General features: G+C 49.5%; 1 protein-coding gene across 1 annotated transcript in view; it reads right to left on the reverse strand.

The window, feature by feature from the left end:
• Positions 1 to 17,975, reverse strand: part of PKP2 (plakophilin 2) — a 74,127-nt gene extending 56,152 nt beyond the window's left edge. Inside the window, exons 1-3 of the mRNA XM_040978876.1 lie at positions 17,710 to 17,975; positions 4,485 to 4,597; positions 3,060 to 3,688 (exon numbers count right to left, since the gene is read on the reverse strand). Of these exons, the coding sequence (XP_040834810.1) occupies positions 3,060 to 3,688; positions 4,485 to 4,597; positions 17,710 to 17,932 (965 nt within the window). The 5' untranslated portion in view covers positions 17,933 to 17,975. The remainder of the gene's footprint in view (positions 1 to 3,059; positions 3,689 to 4,484; positions 4,598 to 17,709) is intronic.
• Between the last annotated feature and the right edge of the window lie 241 nt (positions 17,976 to 18,216).

Raw genomic sequence — 18,216 nt, forward strand, 5'->3', positions numbered from 1 at the left:
CCTGAGAGATGGGCTTGGGGCAGGAGTGGGGGATCCAGAAGAGCCGTTGTTCCTTGCACCCTGGATCTGCTGAATATACTCTCCAACAGGGTCTTTTGACAACTTTAGTTAGTGGTAAACGATGCCGGTATGAAGGAAAAACTCAAGAGGAAGCAAAGTAAAATACCATTGATTAGAATATGAGATTCTAATTCCAGAGAAATATTAAAAACAGTGATTCATGCATGTGTGCAGTTTCCCGATAATCAGCATTTCTGTCAACCAACCAGCTGAGCTGTGCCCAGGCTGGCCCCCTGACATTAGAATGTGGCTGCACTGTATCCTACAGGCAGGCCAAGCCACCATCAGGGGACAGCCCTGCCAGTGTGTCGGAGGCTCGGGACATGCAAATCCCCACGCCAAAGACAGTAAAGTGGGATGAAAGCACTGGCTCCGGACGGGTGTGTATCTACAGACACAAAGCCAGGCCTGAAGGTGCTGTGAGTCTTAGATGAGGCCACAAAGCTTTAAACTGGGGCGTTAAAAATGGAAACGGCAAGGAAGGTAGAGTTGAAACAGACTTGAAAGCAAAGAACTAAGGCAGTCGGTGATGAAGAGGATGTGAAGGCAGCTGAGCCTCTCTTCTGCTCTGTACTAAGATGTAACCTGAACAGTGACCTTGCGGAAGACCCACTGTCCCCACGCCAACCAAGCCCAGAACACACGGGTCAGTGCCCTGCAGCACGAAGCTCATCGCCAAGCACTCCGTTTTCTTTCTCTTTGATCCTCTCTCGATCTTCCTGTATCCCACTTGACTTCTGTCTCCATGGTGCTTACTGCCAGAGCTGACAACCCAATAGTCTTTGGCTGGCTCGTCAGTCCCCAAGAGCAGCAGGAATTCTATTTTCAGAAAAATCAATCTAGAATTGTAACTTGGTGATTTATTTCTGAATTGCCTAACGTTTACAAAATTTATTCAAGAGGCAGAACAATTGCCACCTGCTGGTTTTATCACCAAGCACTTACAGAGGCCAGGACCGGTTAGAAGCTGGGAGGTGGACACTCAGTGCAGTCTCCTCTGTGGACAGCAGGAATCCAGCTACTTGGGCCATGAATGCTTCCATCCAGTGCAAGCAGTAGCAGAAAGCTGGAGTCCGGCACAGGAATTATGTATCAAATCCAGGTGCTCCAACAGAGGAGGTGGGTGCCTGAAGCACTAGGTTAAGTGCTGGGTCTACTTAGTGCTTTCTTAAACTGTTTTTTCTTTGAACCAGTCTGATTTAGACTAGTTCATGACTGTGTCTTTTAATTCCAATGTCTCAGTTTCCAGCTGCATTAGTAGCTGGCTTGCATCTGTACATGTTACCCCATTACACAGACTTGTGGGTACATCTTCCTGCAGTGTTAGCATATCCCACATCACAAGAGAAAAGTGCATTACGTGGGGATTTATAAAGCCTGAGAGTAGCTGGCGATAGTCTGACAAGTGGGACAACTGAAGTCAAGGCCAGAGCGTGCAGTGCTGGGGTGGACACCTCAAGGGCAGCCCGGGAAACTGACAAAAGCCATGGAAACCCAAAGGAAAAGGGAGGCAGGCAGCAGGGGTAGCACCTTGGTCATTGCAGGAAATACCTCTGCCTTGTTCTTCTTCCTTTTCATGGGGAGTAAAGCCCCTCGAAAATCAGAGAACACAACTGATTGCTGGGGTGGGTATTTAGCAGAGCTGTTAAGACGCCACGTGGAATGCCCACCTGCCAACCTGGCGTGGCTCTGTGCCCACAGAGGCAGCAGGTGGCGGCTCCAGCACTGGCATCCCTGTCACTGTCCTGGCGGATGCGGATTTTCAGACTCTGGGCTTCAGCCTGGCCCAGCTCTGGCTGTGGTGGGCATTTGGGAGGGAGTCAGTGGACAGCACAAGGCACTTGCTTGCTTTCTCCCTTGCGAATAAAAGTGAAAAAGATTTAAAATAATTAATTTCTACGCTTTTTAGTTTCTAGAACTGGGGAAATCTCAGGAAGATATTTTTTTTGCCTTTTGCTTTAATTTCTGGATCACAAGTATTCTTTGTTCTTTGAAATAAAATCAAATATAATAATAATTTATCATCTAGGTAATGATCTGAAACAGTATGGTGAATAATTTTTCAATAGTTTGAGCAACAAAAATACTTAGACGACAAGAAGTAGAGTTCACACTTTCTTCTTCATGCTTTCACCACAGTGCCAGGCACGGCCTTCCCTATGTGACCGAGCGTTGAGACCGTTAACACAGGCAAGATGCTCCAATAGAAGCTCAAAAGCAGCTCACTGCTGTGCTCAGTAGGTTAAGCCACCACATGCAGCGACAGCACCCAGCTCCTCCACTGGGGACCCAGCTCCCCGGGGATGCACCTGGGAAAGCAGCAGACGATGGCCCAATTTGCTTAGGCAAAACGCAGACGCAGAGCTGTGCACGTAAAAGGCGATGGAAAGACAGCAAACACCACAGATCACTGGTAGCTGCAACCAGCAAGCACATACTGAACGCCCTGCCCGAAGGGGATCAGATCACGACTTCCTGACTCACCGATCTTATCACCCATCCTTTTCTCTACTCCGTTCTCAGTCACTTCCTCGGTTTACAAATCTGTGCCTCAACTTTCACCAAAAAGCGATCTGCCCAGCCATAAAGAAAACAGGAACACGGGGGAAGCAACGACCTTCACAATCCCGTTATTCGTAATAGTACCATTTTGAGGTCAGAATCAAAACAGAAGGTTCTGGAGAGCAAGGGAAGGAAAGGGACGCGACGATGTCAACGGCCTTTCTTCGGTGCCCACAAAGTTGTCATGGCGGGACGACGCTGTTCACAAAACACACTGCCAGGAGTAAGCATTTTCTCTTACTCTCCCTTCACGGGGACTTCCCGGGCCCAGGAGTACCACGCCGGCCGCCAGCATCTCAGCGCCACACGGGCGCTGCAGGCCCCATGCAGCCATCACCTGGGACCAGAAGTCTGGCCCCGTCCCAGAGGGGGTCCAGGAGAGAGCGCTTCCCGATGCCTTCCCGCCATGGCCACAGCCCTCTTCTGAGGAGACTCACCCGAGCTGTCCGTCGCTGTAGGTGCCGGCCGCCGCCTGGGCAGCCGTCAGGTGCGTCCTGCGAACGCCGCCGTCCAGCGTGGCGCTGGGCCCGGCCTCCCGCTGCGAGCGCGCGCTGTGGAAGGAGCTCTGGTGCCAGGAGGCCCTGGCGCCCCTGTTCTGCGTCACGAGCTGCAGCGGCCGCGGCGCCCAGCTCAGGTAGTTCTCCTTCTCCAGGAGGTTGCCCATGCTGTGACTGGTGGCGGGCCGCGGGTAGGTGAGCACGGCAGGGCTGACGGCCGCGCCGCCGTCGAGCGCCGTCGCGTACTGGTACTGCCTGTGGTAGGTGTCGTAGTGGCGCCGCCGGCCTCCCGCCTGGCTCAGGCCCACGATCTCGGAGCGCGCGTAGCGGGGCGGCCCCTGCGGCGTGGGCCGCGCGCCCTCGGGGGGCCACGGGGCCGGGCCCGGCCGGCCGCGCGCGCCGGGCTGGGGCTCGCTGGGCGCGTAGAGCAGGCGCTCGGGGCTGCTGTCGGGCGACACCTCGAGGCGCCGCAGGGGCTGCCTCAGCGCCCGCTCTTCCACCGACTTCTGCGAGCTGTACTGCGCCGCCCCTCTCCTCCAGCGGCCCTCGAAGGTGGCGGTATTGCCGGCCTGAGGACAAGAAAGGAGGTGAGGGGAGGCGGCAGTGCCATTACCCCGGGAGCCTTTCCTCTCAACCCAAAGACCACAGCCCCTTAAACCGGACTTGACTAACCCGAGTACCGTTTTTAGTTCCGTTTTGTTTTTGCGTTAGGAACTGATAATGCCATGGGCGAGCAGTCAAGACACACTTGGGACACCCGCACGGCACACTGAGTGCTGGTTGGAGTCCAGGCCGCACTTCCGATCCAGCTGCCTGCTGGGGCAACAGGCGATGAGCCAAGGGCATGCACACCTGCCTCTCACGTGGGAGGCCTGGACGGAGCGCCCAGCCCTGGCTGTTGCCCACATGCGGGGAGAAAACTGGTAGACGACCTATGTCTCTGTCTCTATTTGCCTTTCAAGTAAAACACATCAATAACACATTCAAAGTCCCGGATCTTCCATGGTGCCCACACACTCAGTGTTCTCCACACTGCTTTAGGAAATAATAACACTTAGAAACAAGCATCTGAGAAAATAAATCTAGGGGTGTTTGAGGGTGTTTCTTCTTAAAGATTTATTTATTTGAAAGGCAGAGTTAGAGAGAGCTCTTCCATCCTTTGGTTCACTCCCCAGATGGCTTGGGCTGGGGCAGGCCACAGCCAGCAGCCGCGGAGCTTCACCGAGGTCTCCCAAGCACTCGGCGTGTCCTTGGCCGCTTTCCCAGGCCATCAGCAGTGAAAGAGCTGGACTCCAATCAGCACCCAAATTAGGCCACAATGCTGGCCTTTGAAAATGTCTTCTTGGGAACCTGATAATCTCCTACCTTGAGCACGTCATAGGTCTTAGTAACAGGGGACCGCCCTCCGACAAAATCATTTTCCACCAAGTGTAGGTTGTAGACATACTCAGGAACACTGCTGGTTCGGTGTAGATTTCCTGCAATCAAACCAACACCGAAATAATTCAGCATGTAAAGGGATTAATCACTGCATAACAGCTACCGATCAAATTCTTACACTTTAATAATTCAGGCTAATATTAAACAAGTGTACCATTAGCGTTTTTAAATGCTAACTTAATACTACCTTCAGATGTGGCACGTGGTCAAAAATCATTCAGACATTTTCTGTAGAATTCCCAAAAGCAAAACTAATTTTAAAATAGAGGGGAGAAGGGGCTGACAAAAACGTAAACCTGTTTGGCTGTTACCCTGCTACAGAATATGATTGAGGGGTCAGTACGTTCTGTTTCTCAAGTCAGGGAAGAGCTGCGTTCCGGGTGGGAAATCAGGAGCTTTTTCTAATAAATAGGTGTAGGCAAGAAATACAACAGTGACTCAACACCGCTAGATAAGACTGCTTGTGTAAACAAGGTGGGTCAGTGTGGTCAGAGGAAACTGGGGCCAGCTTCACACCGGGCGGGGGTATGTGCCAATACACGGGAGTGTTAGAAAAACATCTGGGTTCTGCAAGTGACTGCGCCTCTTAGCTGCATGGTCTCACACACAGCGCAACCTCGCAAAAACACCAAGCCCGAGGCAACCTCACGACCACCTCCGGGTCCACATGGACACCAGTTTTTGAGTCGCAGTGACTCTACTTGCCATCGAGCTCCCCTCTAACGGGCCTGGGAAAGCAGGGGAAGAAGAATGTGTGCCCTGCCTCCAACATGGAAGACCTGAACGCAGTTCCTAGCTTCTGGGTTGCGCTTGGCCCAACCCCAGCTACTGCTGCCATTTGCAGAGTGAGCCAGGAAGTGGACGATCTCTCTTTCTCTTTAACTCTGCCTTACAAATTAATAAATTAAAAATTTTTTCAAAATAGTCAGGATTCATTCACAAGTTATCCTGAAGGGAGGAGGAGCAGAAATTGCTGATGGCAGAGCTACAGAGTCTGAATCCTCCCAGACTGTGTTTGTCCGCATGTCCTTCGTTCCTGGAGCCAAACAATCTGGCTGGCACACAGCTTTCTGGCCTCAAGGGATGCTGGAGAAGCAGCTGCAGACTGCTAGCTGTCAGCCTACACACGGGGGGAAGTGGAGGCAAGCCAGGTGTGTCCTCTTTGCAGGGTCTCGAGTGCCGAGAGAATCCTGGAACCTTGACCCTGTGTGAGGGGAAGGGCCTTGCAGATGCAGCTCAGCGTGTGGCTAAGCTAGCCCTGGACACCCCTGCTCATGCCCAGGCCACACTCTAGGCCACTAAGGAGGGATGATGGCACGGGTCCTGTTCGTGTGGGAGAGCAAGACAGCAGGACAGGTTTAGGGAACACAAAGACTCTGATCTTGGGGTCCAACACCACAGGGCCCTCAGCACCAGGCATGTACAGAGCCGGTAGGGACCATGCCACAAGTACCCCAATCCCTTCCTCATCCCCAATTAAACAGAAGCCTCTTCATAGAGGCTGTGACCAGGCAGAAAAGGATCAGTCAGTTAGTGCATAAGAAGCCACATCTATGATGTGAATGTGCAAGTCAGGGACCTTCTAGAATGAGAAAATAGTAACGATCTCTTGGGGATCCTGGGGGACCATCAATTCGTGTATGCTACAATAAAATACCAGATCCTGAAAGTGTGTAATTTTAGTATCCCAAGAAAAATGTTTGCAATTGGGGCTAAACCAGCCCGTTCTTACGGTGATATTCCTCCTGTCCTACTTCTTAGAGTAGGTAAGTACTCAGAAGCCTACTGTTCACACTGATTCCTGCCAGTATTTGTAAAATGACAGGACTCAGTGAAAGAGTACAGCTTAACCGGCTAATGAACCAGGGACTTAGAAACAAGACTGCTGCGGTGAGTGGCCCGCTCTCGTTAACACGTGGCTGGGGGTTCAAGGCTCTGTCAAGCAACGTCCACGAATCCCTTAGATTGCGAGTTACGCTCCTTTTAAGGAGCGCAGGTTATTTTTGCTTCTTTACAGCGCTGCAGGTGGCAGAGCCGATTTGTAGTATCTCAATTTAGTGGAGGAACGCTTAGGCTATTTGCTGTAAGTTTCAAAGATATGATTGTTTAAATTCCAGGTTCCTTCTTCATGCTATTTTCCTATTCAGTGCTCAGTGGTTATTCTGGAATTGTCATTTATCAAAACACCAGAGGGGAAGTTATCACAGTTTTTTCTAAGAAGACCAGAAACAATTTTCTCTTCTAGAAACTTTACCTGGGCCATTGCAAGTACTCTATAATTATTAATTCTTGATTTACTGAAATAATTTTAATATTTATTTTTCTATTACTTGAAAGGCAGAAAGAGGAAGGCAGGGAGGAAGCAAGGAAGGCAGGAAAAAAGGAAGGATGGAAAGGAAGGAGGAAGTGAGGAAAGCAGGGAGAAAAAGAGAAACAGAAATATTTTCCATTCTCTGATTCACTCCTCAAATGCCAGAGAATGCCTGGGCTGGCCCGGTGGGAGGCAGGAGCCTAGAACCCAGTCTGGGTCTCCCACATGGGTCATCAGGAATCCAGATATTTGAGCCATCCGCCATCTGTTGCATCATAGTCTTGCGTCAGCAGGAAGCTGGATCAGAAGCAGATCTGGGGCAGGCTCTCTAAACCACTGAGTAAAATGCCTGCCTCTGAGGTAAGCTGTTTAAAGTTAGGGACCCAGTGCAGTAGCCTAGTGGCTAAAGTCCTCACCTTGCACGCACCAGGATCCCATATGGGCGCCGGTTCTAATCCTGGCAGCTCCACTTCCCATCCACTGGTTCAAGCCCCAAATGGTCGAAACAGCTGGAGCTGGGATTGGGCCAGGTGTACACCTGGCATCAAGAACCATCCAGGTCACCAAGATCGGTGGAAGGAACCCAAGCACTGGGTCATCTGCTGCTGCTTTTGCAGTGTGCTGGCGGGGAGCTGAATCAGAAGTGCAGCACCCAGATTTGAACCAGTGTGCATATGGGATGCTGGCATCACAGGCTGTAGCTTAACCTACTGTGCCACAGTGCCAGCTCCTGTGACATTTCAAATGACTTACTTATATCAAAAGGAGGTCGGTACATGGAGTCTTCAAAAAGCTCATGGAAGTGTGTATTATCAAAAACAATGCATCATTCCCAAATTCTGATGTGCCCTTATCCTTCCCCTAAGTTGAAGAAATCTACGAACTGTGGAGACAACAGTGTGTTACATTTTATGTATTTTGACAAGTCACTTACATTCCTCAGCTTTCCACAATTCCCAGGATACCCAAGAGCGTGTGGCCTGAGATAACATCAAGCCAAATACTTCCAACAGTGTCAAGCAGGCTCCAGTGCTGCAGCCTGTGAGTGCTGGTTCAAGTCCCAGCTGCTCCACTTCCAACCCAGCTCACTGCCAATGTGCCTGGGACAGCAGCAGGGGATGGCCCGTGTGGGGGACCTGGAGGAAGTTGCTGGCTCTTGGCTCTGGTCCTGCCTGGCTGCAGGCATTGGGCCACTTGGGGATTGAACCAACCGATGGAAAGATCTCTCTTTCTGTAACTCTTTCAAATGAATCTTGAAAGAAAGAAGGAAGGAGGTAAAGAAAGGAAGGAAGGAAGAAGGAAGGAAGGCATAAAGTGGCAGGGATCTGCCCATCTATGGCTGCTTGGTACTGCGCAAGCCATAAAAGCCCAAATTCACTTTCACCTCCCTGCCCCTTGTCTCCCCTGAAGCAGGCAATCAAACCTCAAACTGACTTTCCCATGAAATGAGTAATAAAACTCTCATTCCAGAGGGGTCCCTGTGTGCCTGGAAGACAGGAATGTCTCCCAGGGAAGAATCCAAACAGACAGGCCTTGCTCAGTGTCCTCAGCTGATGAGTGCTGGCGCTCACTTCCCTCCGCCTGGGCTGTCCGGGAAGCTTTCCCTCTTGCTTTGGTCTCCATTTCTGAAGGCTCCCCTGCCATGTAAGACATTTAGATTAAATAGATGTGTATGCTGTTCTCTGTTTTATCCGTCTCTTGCGATCACAGTCTCAGCCATAAACCTAGAGAGATGGCTGAGGAAAGAAATCTAGTCTTTCCTACACAGCCAATGTGCAAAACTGAGACAGGACTTTAAAATAAACCCTGGGTCACAGAGACATGTTATTGCCAGCTTTTCAGCAAGAAGGACACGCTTGTCTGCATGCTTTAATTTACAGTGTGCTGCACGTCCAGGTGTTTGTTCTGCTGAGTTTACCAGTGGTGTTTAACCTGGCTGCCTCTGGCTGACCCAGACACTGAGGCACAGGACAATTTCATTATAAATTTTTCAACCACTCGTGTTTAACACAGAATGCGCCGATTGTGTTTCCTTCAGGTGACGAGGAACTGATCAACAATAATTTAAACATTTCATGATTTTCTGATTACTGCTGACAGGCAACAGTATGTAAACCTTTTCTATGAAAACTGTGCACACTTTACTGAGCCCATTCAGGGGAATGAGATTCCAGCTGCAAAGTTCTCTTCCCGTACCATTCTCAAATAACCACAGATTCAGGTCAAGCAGGGCAGTAGGAGCACAGGAGAGGGCTTGTGGAGCTACTGCAAGGACTGGAAACGCCCAGAAGTCAGCAATGGGAGAGTCTCACAGCATAATGAGTGTCAATTTCTCTTTTGAATGTCCATATGCACAGTATAATCCTATGCAGCTGTGAGGGGAAAATAGCTTTATTTCTAGTCATCTATGCAAGTAGTGCCCAAAACAATAGATTATTTTTAGGATTAAAGGCACTAAATTTCCATTATCAGCTTTATTACAGAATATGCTTGTGAAATATGCTTATGGACTTGATAAGCCTCCAATGTGATTTCTATTATCTGTTCATGGTCACAGTTTTACAAAACTAACCACAGCATCCCTCATGGCAAGGAGGCAACAGAGAACAGCCAAACAAACAACACAGCTTTTACAACACCTGCCTCTATTATGGAGAAGACAGAGGCAGTCTGTGTAGGAAAGCACCTTTTCCTTCAGCCTTGCAGAACTCTCTCAGGGTGCTTAGAAAGTGGTTTGGTTCACACTGAGCTCTAAAAGGAGGGTTTCTGGAAAATTTTGTTTAGGAAGACATCCCCTTTGAAAACAGGTCTGGTTAAACGTGTGCATAAAAACCAGCAGGTGTTTACTGCCAGGATGGAGATAAGTGCTCCGTTTTAATTGTGTTAAGCAGTCGGCTTCACAGTGTGGAACTGCAATGTCTGTTTTATGTTTTTCAATGAAAAGGGAGCCTGCAAGTCTGAAAATGCTCACCGTCCTCCAACTGGTCGTCCCCTAGCAGCCCTCCTTCTCTAGACAGACCAGAAAGACTTTCTTCCCTTAGAGCAAAAGTGGGGGCATGCTTTGTTTTCACAAGCGAAACAAGGAACATCTTGAAATTTATTAGAAGGAATTTGTATAGCAACTCATATTTACATAGATTTGTAAGTCAATTACTAACCCAAATAGGAGCTAAAAAAAAAAAACTTGAAAAATGTTAGGACTCACTCAGGACTCTACTTTTGTCCTTCTGAGTTGGTGAAAGATTCTGTTTGCATAAGTTGGTATTTCTCTAGACTCAAAAGTTAAAAAACAAAAATACTTCTTTTATCTTTCATTCTTACTTTCCAAGAAAAACAGCCAGATATTTATAGAAACTATAATTCTATATCTTGCATGGAGCCCAGACAAGCATTTGCTGAGACTGGGAAATGAATGGATTCTGTTGATTTAGAAAACACTGTGAAGAATAGGTTTAAAGCAGGTCAAAGTCAAGCAATGTTTTGTCTGAGTGAAAAATCACCCAAAAGTTGTGCAGTACTGCTCCTTGTAAATCCACCAGGAGGAACAAACCAGTGAACCAGTGGCAAGCTGCAAAGTATCGGCCCTGCCCTGAGTTCTGACCAAGTTGAACATGCCAGGGACAGAGCAGCTACCCCAGAGAGCGGGCCACGTGCTCTGCATGCCGTGCCAGAGCAGCTGGTGGCTCTCCCCACTCACAGACCGCCCCCGGAGCAGCAGCTCTTGCTTTTCAGGAGCCCCTGAAAGACCACCGACGGCATTTTGTGGCTCATCCTCCAAGCACTGTCCTGGACAACCCCAGAGGATCCTTTCATGTGGCAGATGCCTACCGCATTTTGCCTAAGGTGCCAGAGTATGTGCATATAGAATTTCTGATCATAAACTGATGGCATCCCGGTAAAGTATTAAGTAGGTATGAGTAACCTAGAGGGGTCTTAATCTACTAAATCCTAAAGCTTATCTTCTAACTTGAGCATACCTATCAGTTTGTTTGCTGAGATATCCCATAATTACCTACAAGATTTTATAATTGTAATGAAAAATATCATATTCGCAATGAGAAAAGTATAAACCCCCCCAAATATTTTATTTTTGTTCTTAAAAACTCCTCACTACAGGAGTGGACACTTGGCCTAACAGTTAAGATGCAGTTAATGCTGTCTGTATTCCACACTGGAGCGTGCAGGTTCCAGTCTTGGCTCCACTTGGGATTCCAGCTTCCTGATAATGCTGAGCCTGGGAGACAGATGTGATTGGCCAAAAAGTTGGGCCCCTGACACCCAAAGGAAGACCTAAGTTCAGTTATCAGCTGCTGCTGTCAGCCTGGCCCATTCTTGGCTGTTACAGGCATTTGTGGAATGAAGAGGCAACAGGGAGACCACTGCCTCTCATCCATCTTTCTCTTCTTGTCCCTCTGCCTTTCCAATAAAAACAAGTAAAAACAACAACAAATTCACTGCAGCTCTGCTCGGTAATCGATCTCAAGTCATTATATTTTCATAGCGTCAACTTGCCAGAGCTAAAACCTCCCAAATGAATCATAACTGCCATTTCTTCTTTGAATTCAGCAAAGCTGCCAAATGCAGTGTCACAAAACCCCTGCATTTGTCCCATTCCTCCCCTGCTTAGACGTCTTCTGTGACTCACAGCCATCAAACTGTTTATCTTGCACTGAGGATCTCTACAATAAGAGCTGGAAGGGAGGGATGGAGGAAGTTTGTCTGGAAGGGAACATAAACGACCGAGTTTTTTTAAGGGGCAGGTAAGGGTTAACCAGACCAAGATGGGAAGGTTTGGGAGAGAGGTGGGATTGTATTTGGGGGGAGGTGGGGAATGGTGACAGGGTGGCATTTGAGAAGTTGCAGGCTTCACATCACAAAGGACTTGGAATGCCATGTTGAATAAGGATTTTACTCTAGTAGATAACAAGAAACCAATGGAATGCAAGTTGGAAGATGACGCAGAAATTTTAAAACACTCAGTCAAGTAGCTCTGCAGAGAGTGGATGGAAGTGAGGTCAGTTAAAGGAGGAAAGGTCAACTTATCTCCCAAGCAGATTTTTACCTCCTTGACGTAAAGAATCATACCACCACTTCCATCACCGTCCTACATGAGCACCTGGCAAGGCAGTCACGTTGGCCGTGCACTCAGAACAGCCGAGGCACACAGACTGAGGTCGCCTCAGGTTGGCAGTGATTTCGCAGATAGCTAGAATGGAGCCAACGTGAAATGGGAAGCTTCATGTACTCAGGGACTTCGTCTTGGGATAGTTAAGCAGCAAGGCTCAAATATTTCTTGAAGGAGGAAAGAAGAGCTGCTTACCCCTGAGCTTAAGGCAGACTTCTTTCTCCTTGGGTTATTAGGAAAGCTAACTGTTTCAGCAAGGTTGATTGTACGTTTGGATGAAACTTCTATCTTTAGGTCTTGCGTTATTTACCTGAAACACTTTGCTGGTCTAGAATTATTTCATATTTTCCATCAATAAAAGTTTCTATTTGGTTTCATCTCTTGTTAAAAAAAAAAAAACCAACACACCAACATCCAACAAACCTGCCATCAGCCTCCGCATGCATGTTACCGAGACTGAGGACTCGCCGACATCGTCTATGTGCAATAGTCTCTCCTAGACATTCTGGAAACTTAAGATTTGCCGAGCTTTAGTTATAACATGAAGCCTAAGTTGATTAGTCCAAGAACATGTGAATTTTTTTTTAATGGTAATAATGATGGTTTGTGTTTTTAAATGATCACGTTTCCTTTTTGCCTGTGTCTGTCTACTCCTAAACTTGTCTTTAAGAACATAACTGGGTGTGGAGAAGCACTTGATGCAGTAGTTTAAGTTTCAGCCTGCAGTGCTGGCATGGCATCCCCTAAGGGTGCCAGCGCAAGATCCAGATGCTCCATTTCTGCTCCAGCTCCTTAACAGGGTGGCTGGGGAAGCAGTGCAAGATGGCCTGCATGCTTGGGCCCTGCACCGACATGGAGATTTGGGAGATGGCCTGCATGCTTGGGCCCCTGCACCGACATGGAGATTTGGGAGATGGCCTGCATGCTTGGGCCCCTGCACCGACATGGAGATTTGGGAGAACATCTGGCTCTAGGCTTTGGAACTGGCCCATACTATTGGGGCCGTCAGGAGAATGAACCAGCACATAGAAGATTTCCTCTCTCTCTCTCTCTTTCTCTGTAACTCTGCCTTTCAAATAAATAATTTTTAAAGAAAGATTGTTTTCCCCTAATTTATTGTCTCCACTTTTTAATGTTTCTTACTTACAAAAGGGTAGTATGATATTCAGACACTTGTAGACAATACACAAAATAACGAGTCCAATATTAGTCTTCAGATTATATAATTTAAAGCTTTTGTGCCTTATACAAAATGGAAATAAATGTAGACCACATGAATCAACTGTGATTCATAAGCTTGAGGCTTTTAAATCACATTTCTTTTCATATGTCCTTATGATCAGATAGATTGCCAATAATGTGTTACTTCTCTCAGGGAAGAAAAACATCAACATTTTAAATAATATGGATTGGCCAGGTTAGAAATTCAATTTCATTGTAAGATTGACACCATTCTATCTGGAGACACAATAAAGTCAGAATGTATATGGCCTTATTTTAAGCCCAAGGGGGAAAAAAAACCTTTTCAAGCCTATATGGAAACTGACAGTGTAGGAGAATGAGCCAAGAATATCTCACTCAAGTGAGGTACCCTCTGTGCCAGGGACCCGGGCCAGCAGCCAGCAGTGGCCAGGGGCACAGCCAGCGTGGGGCGGCTTCAGAAATTAACCAGAGTGATCTGTCTCCTTTGAATGCCACGACTTCTTCCGTCCTGTCTGTGACCTAAGCAACACTAACCTTGCATCAGTTCTGCTTCTCTGGGGGTCCTTGAGGCTCTTCTAATTCCACTGACCCCAAAGCTCCCACAACACAGCCTCACCCGTGGCAGACGGAGAGCATGCCCTGTGGAGCCACTCTCCGGGGATTCCAACAATCTCATCTGCAAAACTCTGGAAGCCCCCTTCAATATCCTCACCATTTCTGAGAGTGTAAGGCTTATTTCTCCAAATCACCCTTTTGTTACCTGCCTGTTTGTTTTGATGGATTACACTCAAGTATCTCAAGCAAAACAAAAACACATACTTTTTGTTTCTTGACTAACTGCACCCATTCTGCTACACGTGGAACATGGGGTGGCCCTGGCTGGCGGACGTGGGGATGTCGCAGGTCCTTACCACAGGCAGTAAGGCCAGGGTCTGATGCCCCTCTCCTGATCCCTCCTACATCCTTGGTGACTGGTCCGCCAGCTCGCAGAACTGCCTCATTCCTGGAATTCCTCTTTGGCAAATCAGTTCACACAGTTCAGTCTCTGCCTGCCTCCCCTTCCCCATTATCACCTAGGGACTGCCTTTGTGTTACTCCAAAGCAACGCTCCAGAATTCAGAGTTCTCTCTCCAAAATCCAGTGATCCAAGCTGCTTCCAGCTAAGTGAACAGTGTGCGGGTTTTGAGGGTAGGTTTCCAAAAAAGCTGTAAACGCACGCTGACAGCCTTTACCGTGTGCTGTTCAGCACTGTATATCACAAATTAAAATGTGACTTAGGCAGCTGAGGAAAACAGGCAAGCGGAGATGGGCACCCCATTTCTCCCTTTGCTAATACTTAACAATGCTTGCATGTATGTCTTGACTGTGATTTTTAGAAAAGGACTCAAAAAAATCACCACAATACGTGTCATTTCACAGTGCTGCCGTCCAAGCGAGTTAAAGGAATTTAAAAAATTACTAAGGATGAAACCCTGTCTTCGCCCCCCACTACAGACATTAGAAGGAAGCTGGTCAGAGGGCTTGAAGACCTGGCACTGTGCGGATCAACAATCAGCCACATTTATCTTTGGGTTTCACAGATTACGTGCTGCCTTAACCCATAGGTATGTCAACAATTCAGAATTCTCCAGGGTCGGCTCTTCCCTGATTTGTGTTGATACAGGAGCCTTTCCAGGCCAGCAATGTTTCAACAATTGCCTGCCTGTTTCAACTTTACAGAGACAGGATAGTAATACGGAAATAATAAACACAACAGACACAACCATCGCAAAGCCCTGGACTATTCCAAAGAACTTGAATTAAGCAACGAATACTAACCACCCCTGGTAATTGTATAGCGTGTTCACGTTAACTTCCTTCCAAGCCTTGGAAAGCAGAGGCTTTCAAGTAGGTGGGTGTGCTGCCTTATCTCTCCGCTGGGTCTGCACTCCTGTGTAGGCTGCTGAGTGCACTGCAGCTTGCTGGGGGAAGCTGCTGTTGTCATCAAAATATTTCCAGCGCTTTGTTCCTTGCTGGGGGCGTCATTCAAGCAGTTGCCCTAAGCATGAGAGCAGAAGGCTGGAGACAGCGCCCCTGTTCTCTCAGCTTGAACTCTATGAACCATAAAATATTCATGCTGTCCCTACTAGAATGTTCTTTCTCCAGCCTCCTCCCTGGGGCCAATCCTACTGAATTGTTGAGACCTGACTGGCCAGTTCTTCCATGTGGCTTCCCCAAATTCCCATCAGCCAGTGGTAACTTAATACTCCTGAACCGTAGAATGAGTTAGTGTTCTTTTGAGTTATTTATTCTTTTGTAGTAAGGGATGGGTTTTTCTAGCGGGAGGCTTCCTTCTTGCACCTGTCAAGTTCTTGGCTGCAAGGAAGCCGAGTATGTGTTTAATTCACCCCACAATGTGCCCTGCACAGAGAACAGACTCTTTTGACGGTGGCTGAATTCATCGGGCAGCAGATCTGTTACCCTGCAGAGAGGACAGGCCTTGTGTGAGGTTGGGTCTAAGCAACAAATGCTGACAGACAGACATGTGCTCCCCCCACCCAGTAACTGTGTAATGCAGACACATGGAGATTCTTCAATCCAGGGCAACACACAGCCGAGGTCACCAGTACTCCCCTCCCAGGTGCTCCCAGCTCCGTTTGCCACTCACTGAGCAGCCCTGTCCAGCTGCTCTTCCTGGCTGGCCACTGTCCGAGCCCAGGAGAGAATACCTCCCCCCACAGCCTGTGGGTCTTCCACGCTGTTCTGGTTTCTGGTTAGTCCTCTGGGTGCTCAGGGTTGACATGTGCGATGACTCCACTGACCCCAGGCTAGACTCACTAGCCTGGAGTCCACTGCCAGATTCCTAGACCCAAATTTAGGATCATTTCCCCCAGGGCAGTGGCTGTTCCGCATTGTCAAGACCTCCCACCCTCTCCATCTGCCCTGACTTTGTTTAGAGAATGGAAGGGGCCACGGGGAGGCTGGAGGTCTAAGAAGTCACACCTCTGTAATAAAAACCACAACGTTCAATGATATAACTGACCACTGGCTTAAAAACTCAGCTTTGGGAGTTTTTAAGTTCAGCTCTGCCACTTACTATCTGTGGCAACTTGAATGTTACTTAGCTGCTTAGTTTCCTCATCTGTGAAACAGGAATTAAAATGCCCGTCTCAGGGACGGCAGCATTGTGGCTTAGCAGGTAAAGCCACCAGCCGTGAAGCCAGTATCCCATTCAGGCGCCAACTCAGTGCTGAGCCGTCAGGGAGCGAGGCGGGGCAAGGAAGATCTCTGTCATGTCTCCTCTCAACGTACTTTCAAACAGATAAATCTTTCATCAAAATACCTAGCTCACAAGTTTGTGCACACGTTCTTGATATAAACAACATTGTGGATGGAAACCACGACACCCGATTCCTGGCAGAGTGAGAACTCACTTGATTTCTACACAAATTGCAAACGCCAGGCTCCGGTGGTTTTCAATCGGTAGTCTGACCTGCGAAAGCTTTCCTTTTTTCCTCAAAGTTCCTTGCACACTGACAGGTTCAATGTCTTTCCTCCCCTCTGCAGTAAACCCCATAATACTTCTAAAGGAAGAGTCAAACAGGGGCACACCACGCAACAACTAGATCAAGAATTAAAGGACACACGGTGCTGTTCCATTTTAATGACTGCATTGCTATCTTTCCACTTCGTTGGAGTATCCGTTAAAGGAGTGTGTGCGTTTGTGTGTGCAAACTCTTGCGCCTCTGGGTTGCACCTTTTTTTTGAGACATCTAACTTGTGCCCATGCCTACAATCTGGGCTGGCCCAGGGAGAGGGGGGCAGCCAGGGCTTGGGAGCTGGGCGCAGCTGGGCGGACTGGTGCTGCCAGCCGGGCCAAAGTCCCCTTCCTCCTTCTCCTCCTCCGCGAGGTGGTGTGCTTGCTCCCTGGCCCAAAGCCTCCAGCCCAATTTGTTCACTTCCTACATGAGCCGCTCTCTGGGTACACTGGGTGGAGCACCCCAAAGTACCTGGGCGAGGCTACCCAACCTCAATTTACAGGTTATAGGAGCGCTAAGGCTTTCAGGTTTTCTTTTTATAAAATTATGGCTATCGTTGACTCTTCAAACAGCTCATAAACACCAAGGGCACTTTCTCATGGACACCAAGAAAATTCTGCACACAATTTCACTTGAGCTTAGCCAAAAGGCCGAGAAGCGATTCTGCGCGCAAATTCAAAGTTTTCACAGACTCCTCTTCCTGAACCTCTAGGTTAGGCTCCCCTGCAATCAGCGGGGCTGGGTGGGCGGGAGTGGAATCCTGGATATTTCTCTCTCTCTCTCTCTCTCACACACACCGAGTGCGAGACCACGGAGAGACGGCGGCACCCCAGTGAGCCGGTCAGTGTGCAGGTACGACCGGACACACGGAGGGACGGCGAGCAACAGGTGGGCAGCACACCGGGGCCAGCACCCCCAGGAAGCCGCGAGGCGGGCGGCGAGGGAGAGCCAGGGGTGGCGGCGGGCGGCGCAGAGGCTGAGGGCTCCACTCACCGTTGGCCACGAAGCTCCGGCCCTTCCGTGCCAGGGTCTGCTGCACCTGTTCCTGGATCCGCAGGCTCTTGGCCGCCTGGCCGCCGCGGCCGCTGCTGCCCGCCAGTTTCAGCTTGGCCTCGGAGGGCAGGGCCAGGCTGGAGCTGTCCAGTTGTCCCAGGATCTGCTGGCCCAGGACCGTGCGGATGTAGCCGCACTCGGCCGGGGTGCCGGGGGCTGCCATGGGGCCGCTGCTGGGGGCGACCGCGCCGCTCGCCTAGCCGGGCAACCTGCGGGAGAAGCCGCAGCCGAGCCGGGGGCGCTGGTGCAAGCCCCGCCCTCCAGGCCCCGCCCCCGGCCCCGCCCCCGCGCCGGTGAGGGAGAGCGCGGCCCCGCGGAGCAGGCCGAGGGGGCGCGGCTGCGGCCGGGCACGCGCCGGGCGGCAGCGGGAGCGCGCGGCCCGCCGGGGTCGCGCACGTCGTGGGCTTCGCCCTCGGGGAGGCTGCGGTGCCGGGCGGCCGCGACGCG

This window comes from Ochotona curzoniae, unplaced genomic scaffold (genome assembly GCF_017591425.1).
Source record: "Ochotona curzoniae isolate NIBS_2020 unplaced genomic scaffold, NIBS_Ocur_1.0 contig_2927, whole genome shotgun sequence".
Taxonomy (NCBI): Eukaryota; Metazoa; Chordata; class Mammalia; order Lagomorpha; family Ochotonidae; genus Ochotona; species Ochotona curzoniae.